Source organism: Papilio machaon, chromosome 3, assembly GCF_912999745.1.
Source record: "Papilio machaon chromosome 3, ilPapMach1.1, whole genome shotgun sequence".
Classification (NCBI taxonomy): Eukaryota; Metazoa; Arthropoda; class Insecta; order Lepidoptera; family Papilionidae; genus Papilio; species Papilio machaon.
In genome coordinates this window covers 2,104,512-2,116,437 of record NC_059988.1, presented here as the reverse complement: position 1 = coordinate 2,116,437, position 11,926 = coordinate 2,104,512, and the positions used below count along the sequence as shown (strand labels likewise).

Sequence of the window (11,926 nt, the reverse complement as noted above, 5' to 3'; positions counted from 1 at the left end):
TACTCAAATGTATAGCGCAGTCTAACAATAGGGAAGTGGGCGATACTCAGCTGTTGGATCGATGTTGACTAACGTCGGTACGTTTGTATTATTATATATTAATAATAAACATGTATCTCTAATTTTTCCTACTTTATCAGTATTGGATTAGTAGGTAGAGACAACATAGATTATACTTGGTCGAAATAGTGTCATCTGAGATTCAACATTATTCCCACAATACTTCTCAATTTTACTTAATTTTTTTTAATCAATTTTTTAAAGTGTTTGTCTAACTGATAGTGTACGACTATTTTTTTACACTTTTTCCATATCTAAAATATTTAATGTCTATCTTAAACATATTTGAACATTTACCACGCACTTAATGGATTCAATGAGAGCGGTTGATCAAGTAAATATCATCATCATCATCATCAGCTCACTATTCGTCCCCACTGAGGGGTTTGGAGCCTACCCCAAGTTAGGGGTGACTAGGCCATAGTCAACCACGCTGGCCAAGTGCGGGTTGGTTGATTTCACACATATCATTGAATTTCTTCTCAGATATGTGCAGGTTGCATCACGATGTTTTCCTTCACCGTAAGAACGTCGGATAAATGTACATATGTAAATCTAAAATCGAAAAACACATTGGTACATGGTGGGATTCGAACCCTGGACCTGCAGATTGCAAGTCAAGTGCTTAACCCCTGAGCCACCGACGCTCTTGCTCAACAAGTAAATATAAAATTGTTTAATTAAAAATTTGTTACAGGTAATGAATACTTCGCGGGGTGATGGCTAATAAAATGAATCTGCCGAACGTCATTTGTCACATTTACGAAATGAGATGAAATAAGAATAAATAGAAAGGATTTCAAAGATGAATTCAGAAGATGTGAAATGCCACAGAGATAACAATGAATGAATTAGAATACATAAATCGAGTCACTTTGTCCCAATTCGATGAATATGAATCGAACGATTTCTATTGGACATCGAGAAATCATTCATTTGATCATAACATTACTGAACTAAATAGATTGGATAATGTAACTGTATTTATTGAGAAAGAACCTGTCAATAATTGGTGGGCTCTTATTGCTTTAGTACTAGTTGTTTGTACAGCGGCGGGTAATGTGCTGGTATGCTTAGCTATTTATTTGGAAAGACGGCTTCAAAACGTAACTAACTACTTTCTCATGTCTCTCGCTATAACTGATTTACTGGTGGCGGTGCTTGTAATGCCTCTTGGAATACTAACCCTTGTAAGAGGTAAGTTATTTCTGTGTCACTTATTAACAATGCTTTTATTTGTTTTTTTATACTTTCGCTTTAAGCGAGAACTGATATATACTTTCTATACATATTTAATTTAGAAGACTTGACTTGTTATTTTACCGTAAAATCATACATTTTTTGTAACTTAAATCGATGGTGGAGGCGACGTAAAGAAAGAGGACATTACCCCCTACTATGTGTCTCCTCCGCTAAATCATCTTCCCTTTCCCTTTCTTTGCTTATAAGAAAAGGATGGGAAGGGAAAGTGTACTGTAATCACCGATTGAATCTACCAATTCGTGTAACGATGTTATTATTGGAGGCGTCTACCACCGGCGTAATTTGATCGCCATAAGTGAAGTCTCTTAGTCAATAATACAATAAAGCATTTCAGAATAAACATAATCAACCACTTATAATATACCTGGTTCCAAAATTTTACTTTATACGTCATATGCTATTATGTCATGACTATCTAATTTTAAAACTTATGCTGCAGGCTGTGCTAAATAGAAAATAGCCTTTAAACTTCAACGGCCAAGGTCATATCGATCGGTTCAATGTTACAATTTATAAATATTTTCAGACAAGAATATAAATATCTTAAAACACTTTTAAAATAGAATTCCGGCAATATTGAATAGTGTCACCATAAAACTTGGTTTATAATTTGAATTGGATTCAGTGGTCCAAACTATTACCACTTTCAGATCTAAATTCAAATAAAACCGAGTGAAGCCTAACCTAACTTATGTTATCAAATAAAATACACGTGTAGTACAAAAGTACAAAAGTTTGACTATAATTTAATGTTATTGGGCCTGTCAATGAAACAAAGGTTCGATGTAATACATAAAATGAAAAAAGCACGTCTTGGAAATGTCAATTATAGGAATAAAATATTTTACCAATATAACACAAAATGTTTTGGTACGTGTCGTATTTCTATCAGATCACGATCATGTACTGACGTACTATAATTAATCGTATTATTTTAGTTTAGGTATTTCTTTTTATTCGCTGAAATGTCAATGTGACCGTTGCCCATAGACATCCGCAATTTTAGATACGTTCTCTACCTTTAATCGATGGAGGAGAAGGCGCACATAAGTAGAATATTTCCTCTTTCTGTTCCCTCCGCCATCAAATAGTCCGTTCCTTATAGAAAAGGGTGGGAAGGGGAAGAGAACCCAAATTAGGCCTCTATAACGCAAACAAATATAAACATTCATTAATCGAAACACGGAATTACTTCCACTTGTCTCCTGTGTTCTGTATGGTCGTGGTATTTTACCGGTCGAGCCGGTCTCTTCATGCAACAGATGTTGTTGTTGCTGGTGTCTACTACTGTTACAAGTGAAATAGAGGTACAGGTAGAGTTCTAGTTTGCATTTTTATGTGAATCATGAAAATAAACGATTTATTCCTTCATTCATTTAATAGCTTGCCTCGTTTCAAGCTTATTAGTTCTTTAAAGGGTTTTAAATTACTTTTTCTTCCGCCTTTGGATCACCTATTAAATTTAATGACAAGAAAAGTATCAATTTCCATAAATTTAACTAAAAATATAAATTAGAAGTAAATGAAACTGCATCTCGCGTTAATTGGAAAAGAAAAAGCATCTGCAGCGAATCCAATAGAGAAAATTGGGACAAGGGATTTCTCAGTCTGCAATTAACTACAGCTGTTGAATTATTTGCACTTACCACGAGTACAAAAATCCATTTTGTACCAGTTCTAACATTTCGTATAGAGAAGAACAATTAAAATTGAGAATGTAACAAATTGTATTGTTTTAAAGAACGCAGACAACACAAAAAAGTAGATTATTTTAATTCTAGTGTCGCGAAATAATATTTTAAATGTAGTTAGGAATTAAGATACTAAACAATATAATTAAAATTTAGCCAAGTTACTTAGCATTTAGAATTTCTAATTATTAGAATCGACAATTTTAGTAGGAGCTCTTTGAAATGTGATATTTTCATAGTTGTCTGTACAAAGTAAAAGTATTTTGGGTGCGTCAACATAATGTGGGTGTGAAAAAAGGCATCGCAATTAGTGTCTGATTTCATTGTGCTTTATTGTGTCATTATTTCTTAGAATGTAATATTAACATTTAACCTTTAGTACCGATTTCCATATATTTTTTTTTAATGAAAACCGCCGCAAACTAATAGCACAAACTTCACTCATAAAAACAGAGGTGACGCATGGCTAGGGTAAAGGCGAGATAGATGCCTCAGTGGGATAGATGCCTCATTTTCATAAAACCTAACTTCACAAACTCGCGACTAAAAATCAATAGTATAACTAAGAGCCGCAGGTACCCTGCACCTTAGTTAGCAATGGGGCGTGGTGCGGTGAAGATGCATTTCGCTTATTTGTGGATTTATGTCCGCGGCGAACTTAACAAACACGTCAAAGTTTTAAAGGTAAGTATTTGCTGTTGTATATCTTTATAAGTAGTTATTAATTCCGTTATATTTTTTATTACGTCAATATACTGATTCATCAAGTATGCATCTAGGTGGAAATAGTAGCTCTTTTGTTTTTTATTTATTTAAAAACTACTTGGGCATCTATCCCTATCAAAAAGGATAGATGCCCTGATTTTCCGCGGTATAGGTGCCCCTAGGGGCATCTATCCCTCCATTCACCAAGTTGTACTGAATGCGCTTTGAACATATTTTTATGTTCTATTATATTTTATATGTGTTTATGTAAATTTATATTTAGACTTTTTACTGATTGTAGCAGAACTATGCCACGAAAATACAAAAGAAAGGAAGGAGTCCGAGCTCGAATATGTTCTTGGACTAGAGAACAATTACAGTCAGCTTTCGAGGAATTGGACAAAAATACAAATTAAGGGGAAGAAAACTAAAGGTTGCTTGCCGGTAAAGAGAACTAAAAGAGATGAACAGCATAAGCCTAAAGATACAAACAAAGATAACTGCACAGAATGTTTTGAAAATTATAAACATACGAAGTCTCAATACGAACTGCATACATTCTTCAGAAATTATTGCTCAAGATGTGGAAAAGCTCTATCCGGTTAAGTATCATTTCAGTAGAATTCCAAGATTAAGATCTTTTTGTGTATTTTAATTTTTTTAAGTAAAGGCTTTTATGAATACGCGTGTTGAAACTTAATAACTAATAAGTTATAATAAGAATTTAGAATTTCTGTTTTTGTTGAACAAATGATGTTAGAAATTTATTATGATAATTTTATGTGATGTCATAATTAGAATTAAATTGTAAAGATGACAATTAAAAGATTTTAAAAACTGCAAGATGCTTTTCATTATAAATAAAAAAGACAAAGACACAAATAAAATGTTATAAATATTATAATTTTAAAGTATGAAGGGCATGTATCCCGCGCCGCAGGCATCTATCCTTGTTAGTATTTTCATGGTGGGGCAACTATCCATACGGGAAGGCATCTATCCTCAAAAATTGAGGTCCACAAAAAGCTAAAATCTGCAAAATCTGTCATTTATAGGCCCAAAAAGACAAATCATAGTAAAAGATAAAGAATTAAACTAGCTATATTAATAAACACTATTTATATAAAATTAATATTTTTTAAATTAGGAGTATATTTCAAAAAGTGGGGCATCTATCCCGCCTTTACCCTATATTCGCTCGGTTAGTCTTGCTAGTGGGGGTGTCTAACACACAATGAGAATTTCTATCCTACAAATACAATGAGAGTTTGTATTTTATATTTTCAATTTATCTACAGAAATGATATTCTCGTAATAGTTTCCAAAACTAAAGTTTTAGTAACTGTTTAAATATAAAAACATTAATAGGTTAATGATGTCGTGAAATTTGTACTATAATATGTCTAAGATTACTTATTTATTTATCTTAAACATAATATGGCAAGGCAACGCCTTACATTGTTAAGCCCGAGGACAATATTTTGTAAAAACCGTCGTCTTTTCCCGGTCAAGCATTTCTAACGTTATTTATGTCGAACTGTTGATACTTAAATATTTTTTATGCGAAACACGGACGACAAATTTCTTTATAATTTGAATTTCTTCACAGATATGTGTGTGTGCAGGTTGCATCACGATGTTTTCCTTCACCGTAAGAACGTCGAATAGATATGGCAGGTATTGGTTAATATCATTTAAAATTGAGACTTATTTGTATTGTCATACATTTTATTTTACAGGTTACTTTCCTTACCCGGCGGTGTATTGCCTGACGTGGATATGTCTTGATGTTCTCCTTTGTACAGCATCTATCATGCATTTATGCACTATAAGTGTGGACAGGTAATCTGAATCGTAACTTTCGATCGATTTATACTTATTGATTATATCTTACTCTTTATACATTTCTATCAGCGGTAATATCTGAATTTACTCCCTTCTTAATATATCCTTTTATGAAATCCACTTCTTTTATCTTTGTAACTATTTATATCCATTAATGAGAAAAGATAAATTTTCATCGACAAACGAAATATAATCTAATATATAAATATAAAATTTCCATGTCACAATGTTAGTTACCGTACTCCTCCGAAACGGCTTTACCGATTTTTATCAAATTTTATATGCGTATTCAGTAGGTCTGAGAATCGGACAACCTCTATTTTTCATACCCCTATTAAGTATTTTTTTTAACTGCGCGCGGACGGAGTCGCGGGCGACAGCTAGTTTTATACATAAGGGTATTTACTACACTTAGTTGAGATATTTCTTGAATGATTTCCATAAAAAGTCAATTAAAGCACTATGAATATCTTTGACCTTGATCTATTTTGGCGCTGGTTAATTTCGGTTTCACATATTTCAATGCGATTCGCAATCGACTGCCAGATATTCGCAATACGAATGCGAATGTAATTGAGATTGACATTTGAATACATTACGTTTCATCCCGTTTTATAGAGTCGTAGCTTTTCGTTTTTTTTTTTTCATATAGTGTTTCGATATGAAAAAACTAAAGAAGTTTTTTATATTGAACTAGCTTTTACCCGCGACTCCGTCCGCGCGGAATAAATAAAAAAGAAAACCGGTTAAAAATTATCCTATGTCCGTTTCCTGGTTCTAAGCTACCTGCCCACCAATTTTCAGTCAAATCGATTCAGCCGTTCTTGAGTTATAAATAGTGTAACTAACACGACTTTCTTTTATATATATAGATAATGTTATAAGCATTAAATTATACTTAATATAGAATTCTTTTAGACATTCTCGTTATTCATATTGTTACGGTTCATTGTTGAAATTTCTGTATATATACATATAGCTTTTGCCCGCAACTTCATCCGGGTGGAATAAAAAAAAACCTTAGTAAAAGTCTATGTCTTCTTCTAGATTATGTTTTACATCTGAGCCAAATCTCATCAAGATCCGTTCAGCGGTTCCGGAGATACCTTCAAACTAACATCCGTCCATCCAAACATTCGCATTTATAATATAAGTAAGATTGGCGTCTTTTTATTATCGGTTTAGCTGTTAGATTGTAATAGTCACATATAATTTGAATTTACTAAGTTTAATATAGTTTTTTTTTTTTTTAGATACCTCTCACTGAGATATCCAATGCGATTTGGAAGAAACAAAACAAGAAAAAGAGTAACGATAAAAATAGTTTTTGTATGGATATTGTCAACAGCGATGAGTTTACCTTTAAGTTTGATGTATTCCAAGGTAAGTGGTGATAAGTACAGAATTCACGTTTCTAATAATTAAATAAATCTTTTACGCTAGTTTTTTTCCTCCTTAGTATACTAAGAATACCATTACACCATTATGAAATACCAAGATCTAGTAAAGGAATGGCAATGCATTTCTGTGTTTTCATCTAGTTTTCATTCACAGAACGAAGAGTCGGTGTTGATAGGTGGTTCATGCCAGATACCAGATCCGTTGTACAAGGCGATCGGATCAGTGATATCATTCCTCATTCCTTTGGGCGTGATGCTGCTGACGTATGCGCTGACGGTTCGCCTACTGGCCAGACAGAGGAAGGGGCTCGGCCCGGGTTGGGCTACCGGCTGGCTTGGTGCGCCTACAATCGGTATTTTGTTAGGGAAAATTAAATTTATCTGTAAAAAATATGATCGTTAGTGCTGTTAATATCATGCCAGATATTAATTAATTTTTAATTTGTACTTATTCCGCCATTATTTATTTTACCTTTTCTAACACCTAAGTGGGTGTATCACACCGTGTTCGTCTTCCACACCTACCTACCTTTACTACCTACCTACTACCAATATACTACGGGTGAAGACGAGGGTGTGCACATGCGTTTGCGCGTACGCTTGTGCACCTAAATATCTCCTGCACAACTGACTGATTACGAATATGAACTCCGATTTGACGGAAAGTCCCGTGGCGATGGGTCGAGGTAGAGAGGTCCGGTTTGATGCAGATCGGACTTTGTCTGAGACCTGCACGCGGGCGGCTCCGGGGGTGTTCACATGCGAGCACACCAACGTCAAAACCGGAGCTGAAGACAGTCGCCGTGGCCGATATCGGCCGGGATTACATCATCACTACCAATATTCATCTTTGTAGCTCCATTCTTCCTTATACCATTTTTAGGCAATTTCTTCACCGCATTTTATGTCTTAAATTTTTACTTATTTTATAAGTCCTTTTTTTCTTATAGAATAATAATATATTAATAATAATTATATATTTTCTTTAATATTAGGAGTTAATCAAAAAGTGGCATAATAAGATTTACATAGTAATTGTGTGATTTCCTATTTTTTTCCTTAATTTTTTAATTTAATTTTTATATTAAATAGATCGTCGCTGCACTTGGAGGAGGTTTCTGGCTCCCAGAGGTGGTACACCACAGCACTCCGCTGCTTCCACTGAAACAGAACTACCGCCAATAGATACAAGAGATCTTTGGCTACAAGACACAAGGTAAGTGTCTATTTCTACTAAATTGCTAGCCGTGCGACTCGGGTCACTCACTGTTGTACTTCTACATAGGACAGAGACTCTAAACAAAAGGTGGCCGAGCGCCTTTTGTTTAAAAATAGTCTTAGGGTAGATTCGAGCCCCTCGATAATCTGAAAATTAAAATTAAAAAAAAAAGTTTTAAATGCTTTCTAATGGAGCTTACTTAGCATGAAACACGTTAACCTTGGAAAACATGTAGAGAGTAACAATAAGTAAACATTTCGACTGTATAAATGAAAATCTGCATCTTTCCTTACAAGATTTTTTTTAAGTTTCACACCAACTTTTGTTCCTAATAATTAGTTTACACCTTAAATACTCTTCAGAACATTTGAGAACTAGTAGTGTTTTGTAACTAGAATTGAAACTAATATATAAAAAAAATCAAACAAAACTTTCAATGATAAAGTTTTAATGGTTTAACTTTGAATCGTTATTAATTGAGGCAACGAATTGTGCTCGCAAATGTGCTTGCCCACAACTTCCGGGTTCCGCTCTAATGTGTTAAGCCATGACACTATTATTCAATTCCTAGTTCATGTATTTAGGAGTAAAATCATATATTCAAATTATGTATTCCATCACAAATATTTTTATAACGTTTTCTTAATAAATTATCAACTGACTGTGATTCCGAATCCATACGATACTGAAAATCTTATATTTTTGCCGTTTGTATTTATTGAATACATATTACAGAAAAGTTTATAATACTAAAATAATATTTATTATTATTAATAACTTATCATTAATTATTTTGGTCTATTTCTAGTTAATAGTATAGTTTTATGATATAAATAATACTACAAATATTGAATTAAAAAAAAATATATAATTTATAAGTATCACTTTAATAATTATTTTAGTTATGCATGTGCATGAAAAATTGTAGAAAATTTAATAAAAGTATTAAAATACAGAGACCGTATTACATTATTACAATGAAGTTTAATAGGAATTAAATTTTTAAATTTAAAGAAAAGAATAGAATGCATGTGCATGTTACAGTTCTGAATAAGTCATGTATATTATCTATTGTGAGGACGTTAATAAAAACTCATTTACAACAGAGGATTTTGTTTTAAAACTTAACCAAAATATAATCCATGATAATGAGGAGAGGACATTGCTTACCTTTTAACTTTTAATTAGCTAAGTTTACTAAAGTTGAATCTTTTATATTTCGTTCCATATGAAGCGACGTTCTATCTTTTTCTTCTTTTTTATCCTTTTAAAAAGCTTTATACGTAGAGATTTTTTACCTGTAAATGGATTATTTTTAATAGAATTAAACATTCAAGAAATAAATAAAATTAAACATTTCTATATTTTGTGTGATTCTTACCATTAACAGTTAAATTTACGTGTTTACCTCTTTTACAGTGTTCTTTGTTTACTTTAAGTCTTAGAACTATTTAAAAAGTTAAAACAAAGAAAAAAGAATTAAAACACTGCAAACTGTACGGAGACAAAGCTTTTAGACTGAACCTAGTGTAGTGTTTGTTTGGTGCAAAAAGAAATGTGTTGAATGTACGTCATAGTGTTTTGTTTGTTGTATTTTACTTTTATATGACTGCAATATTATTCATGTATCATAATGTTACCATTTACAAAGAGATATACATTACTCGTTTTGAAGCGCGCGATTTGGTATAAGACCATTTGTTACAAATGTTAAACAAGCGTTACAAATGCCCTTACTTCAGAACGTGTAGTGTTCGCTGTTGGCAGTATTTTTAATTGTGAAAGTTTTTTTTTTTTATTGATTAAGGAGACCGCCACATTGTGTTTGTTATCTGTGGGCACAGTCGCCTGTCCTGTTCCTGTGTGTGTCGTTGTGTAGTGACCATAAATGTGTTGTTGCACAGCGAGCCCGCCCCGTCAGCCATGAGCGCACTGCATCACTTTGGGGCAGAGATGTTGCGCCTCTCTCGTGGATTGGAAGCTTCGGCTGCAACTAAAGCTTCATTCAAAGGGTATACGATTGGCATTTGTTGGTTTGCCTCAAAATTTTAATGTTCGCTTGTTTTTATTTTATTTCTATCTATCGCACGTAAACACATACACCGCTATTATATTCACTTTCATCTTTATAACTTGTTCTTCTTACTCTTACAAGTAGATATAATTTTGATACAAGCATATCTTTCAGAACAAATGTAACTGATCGAGGGGGATTGTTGACGCCTGGCTCTTTAAGTGTCTCTTCAAGCTCTCCTTCATCGATGCTTCAAGACAAACGACGTCTTTCAGCAACTGTCGATCCAAACACTCCCCTAAATAGACCGCGAAGCGCATCAGATGACGAAGGTAACGATGGTCTATTAGCTCCTGTGACATTAACTGCGAAATCGAGAAGCTCCGAAGATGGATTACTTCTGCCACCGCCTTGTACTTGCCCTTACTTTGGTAGTGATTCTACGCCGCCTAGACGTACGACTGAGGTTATAATAGTGTCTGGCGGTGATATCGACGGCTGCAATGAATTCCCTCGTAATGGCAATGTAAAGCCTGATGATCCATGTACACCAGTCTTTAGACGGTCTAGTCGCGGCGCTTCATCTATGGTCACCTGGGAGGAAGCTAGAAGATTCAGACGAGGCTCTAGTATGGGCGGTGCAAGAACAACACTATCCACTCCAATTAGAAATATTCGACCGCAAAGATCAAGCACTAGGGCTCAGCAATCTATCAACCCTAGTCCTCAGCGACAAACACCCAGGACACATCACTCTAGAAATTCGAGCGTCATATCAAGAAACTCATCTAGACATGGAAGAATTTTACGCCTAGAACAAAAGGCTACTAAAGTGCTCGGTGTCGTATTCTTCACTTTTGTCGTACTTTGGGCGCCATTTTTCATTCTTAACATGGTTCCTGCGATCTGTCCGGACTGCGAGAAGCACATTTCTAGTTGGGTGTTTGATTTTGTTCTGTGGTTGGGTTACGCTAGTTCGATGGTTAATCCAATATTCTATACGATATTTAACAAAGTTTTTCGACAAGCCTTCAAAAAGGTGCTTCTGTGTCAGTATTGTAAAGCTAAGAGGTAGCCGGCACCCTGGGAGCGCGTGCGGCCGTCTTCAGACCCCGGCCTCGGCGCGCTCTCAGTCAATAGAAATATTCGATCTCAATTCGTATAAACTACACAGAGCTTTAAATATAACGCTTATAGTACAGAGTCGTCTATTGGTAGTCGTTACGACTTTATTATGAAAGACATATCTAACTTTAATATAATATTGTGTTTGTACATAAAATATTTCTCGAAATAAACTTAGTTACGTCGTAATTTTTTCACTGATTCAAATTTTATTCTACTCTTTATTTATTAATAGAAATCGTTATGAAACTCCTTATTTTACTCAAAATATTAAAAATTAAAATAAATTATTTGTAATATAATAAAAACTTAAGATTAAAGAGTCGCGATGGATTATGAAAATTGTCGTCAAAAATTAATATTAATTTCAATGTAGTTTTTAGATTCATTGTTAGTGAATTAAAAATTAGTAAATAATATTTCTATGGCTAACTTAATCAAGTAGGTATATGTATATGTATATTATTTTAAAAATACTTTACTACTGTGTTTTTAACTGTGATTTTAATACAAATCCAATACAAAAATATATAGTTATCTCTTTTTTCCAATGAGAATGAAAAGGACAACTACATTTTTATGTTTTAAGTATGCAACTCTCGGC

General features: G+C 33.7%; 1 protein-coding gene across 1 annotated transcript; it reads left to right on the top strand.

Moving 5' to 3' along the window:
- The first annotated feature begins 774 nt into the window (after positions 1-774).
- On the top strand, positions 775-11,398 carry LOC106707838 (5-hydroxytryptamine receptor 2A). The gene is made up of 7 exons (XM_045686370.1): positions 775-1,257; positions 5,459-5,561; positions 6,818-6,947; positions 7,119-7,317; positions 8,057-8,180; positions 10,088-10,195; positions 10,372-11,398. The coding sequence occupies exons 1-7, from the start codon at positions 903-905 to the stop codon at positions 11,270-11,272; spliced, it is 1,920 nt and encodes a 639-aa protein (XP_045542326.1). The 5' UTR covers positions 775-902; the 3' UTR covers positions 11,273-11,398.
- Positions 11,399-11,926: the final 528 nt, after the last annotated feature.